The 1,725-nt window shown below is 37.8% G+C and overlaps 1 protein-coding gene across 1 annotated transcript; it reads left to right on the top strand.

Moving 5' to 3' along the window:
* The first annotated feature begins 413 nt into the window (after positions 1 to 413).
* LOC123936265 (olfactory receptor 2L5-like) lies at positions 414 to 971 on the top strand. The gene has a single exon (XM_045996910.1). The coding sequence runs from the start codon at positions 414 to 416 to the stop codon at positions 969 to 971; it is 558 nt and encodes a 185-aa protein (XP_045852866.1).
* The last annotated feature ends 754 nt before the right edge of the window (positions 972 to 1,725 follow it).

Raw genomic sequence — 1,725 nt, 5'->3', positions numbered from 1 at the left:
CTTTATGAAACAACATAGAACTTCTTTCTCCAAATAGGAAACTTTATTTACGTAAGAAATAGGGTACTTCCTGAAAACTTCACAATTGCACTAATTTTTTTGGAAAAAAAAGTAAAAAGCATATTTTTTATGTATTGCAAGTGTTTTTCTCTTTTTCTAGGGAAACCAAATAGAATATGGAAAATTACAACCAAACTTTAACCAATTTCCTTTTATTGGGGTTGTTTCCACCGTCAAGTATTGGCCTCTTTCTTTTTATTCTCATTGCACTTATTTTCTTAATGGCTCTTTTTGGCAATCTATTCATGATCATCCTTATTCTCTTGGATACCCATCTCCACACACCCATGTATTTTCTACTTAGTCAGCTCTCCCTCATGGACCTGAACTACATCTCCACCATTGTCCCCAAGATGGCTTCCAATTATCTCTCTGGAAACAAGTCTATCTCACTTATTGGTTGTGGGGTTCAGAGCTTCTTCTTCTTGACTTTAGCCTTTGCAGAAGCACTACTCTTGACATCTATGGCCTATGACTGTTATGTGGCCATTTGTCTTCCTCTTCACTATCCTGTTCACATGAACAAAAAAGTCTGTGTGCTAATGATAATAGGATCATGGACAATAGGGTCTATCAACTCCTGTGCTCACACTGTATATGCCCTCCAAATCCCTTATTGCCAATCCAGAGCCATCAACCACTTTTTCTGTGATGTCCCTGCCATGTTGACTCTGGCCTGCATGGACGCCTGGGTCTATGAGTACACAGTGTTTGTAAGCACCACACTCTTGATTGTGTTTCCCTTCATTGGCATTGTATGTTCCTATGGCCGGGTTCTCTTTGCCATCTGTCGCATGCAGTCAACAGAGGGGAGGAAGAAGGCTTATTCGACCTGCAGCACCCACCTAACTGTGGTAACTTTCTACTATGCACCCTTTGCTTACACTTATTTATGCCCAAGATCCCTCTGATCTCCAACAGAGGACAAGGCTCTGGCTGTCTTCTACACCATCCTCACCCCCATGCTTAATCCCATCATCTACAGCCTGAGAAACAAGGAGGTGATAGGTGCCTTGAGAAGACTAATTCAGAGGATGTGCTCTATAAAAACGTAGAGTAAGTTCTCATTAGTCCTTTAGCCTCAGAAGTAGATCACTTCTACCTTGTATACTCCTTAAGAACACTGATACTCCAAGATTGAAGAGAAGGACTAAAACAATCTAGAAGATTAAAATAATTGAGATCTGACCAGATAGTTATATATTTCTAAACACTTGTTCTGTTTTTGTTATGGTAATTTTTAGTAAATATAAAGGACATAGTATTTCCTCTATCTTGTTTGCAGGTTTTTCTAATATGTAGAAATTATAATAGGGATTGCCCAACTTGATGATATCATTCAATATCATAGTTCTACTGTACTTTATATCCCAAAGTGACTAAAATAATGCAAAGAACAATAAATGCCATCACCTTGGTCATTTTATTGATAACCAAAATATTGTTTTATTTCTATTATAGTGTATTCTTAACTGATGCATGTCATTTGTTTTATCTCCAAGTTTTCAGGACAGGTGATAGACATAGAGGTTTGTCAGAGACTTCTCATAAATTAGAATTTCTTACATCACTAGGGAGGAAATATAAAAAAGTTTGCATCATTTTGGGGTGTCTGGATGGCTCAGTAATTTAAGTGTCTGCCTTAAGCTCAGGTAATGTTTCCAG

The sequence above is a fragment of the Meles meles genome, unplaced genomic scaffold, assembly GCF_922984935.1.
Source record: "Meles meles unplaced genomic scaffold, mMelMel3.1 paternal haplotype, whole genome shotgun sequence".
In the NCBI taxonomy this organism is placed as follows: domain Eukaryota; kingdom Metazoa; phylum Chordata; class Mammalia; order Carnivora; family Mustelidae; genus Meles; species Meles meles.
This window is presented reverse-complemented; position numbering and strand designations above follow the sequence as displayed.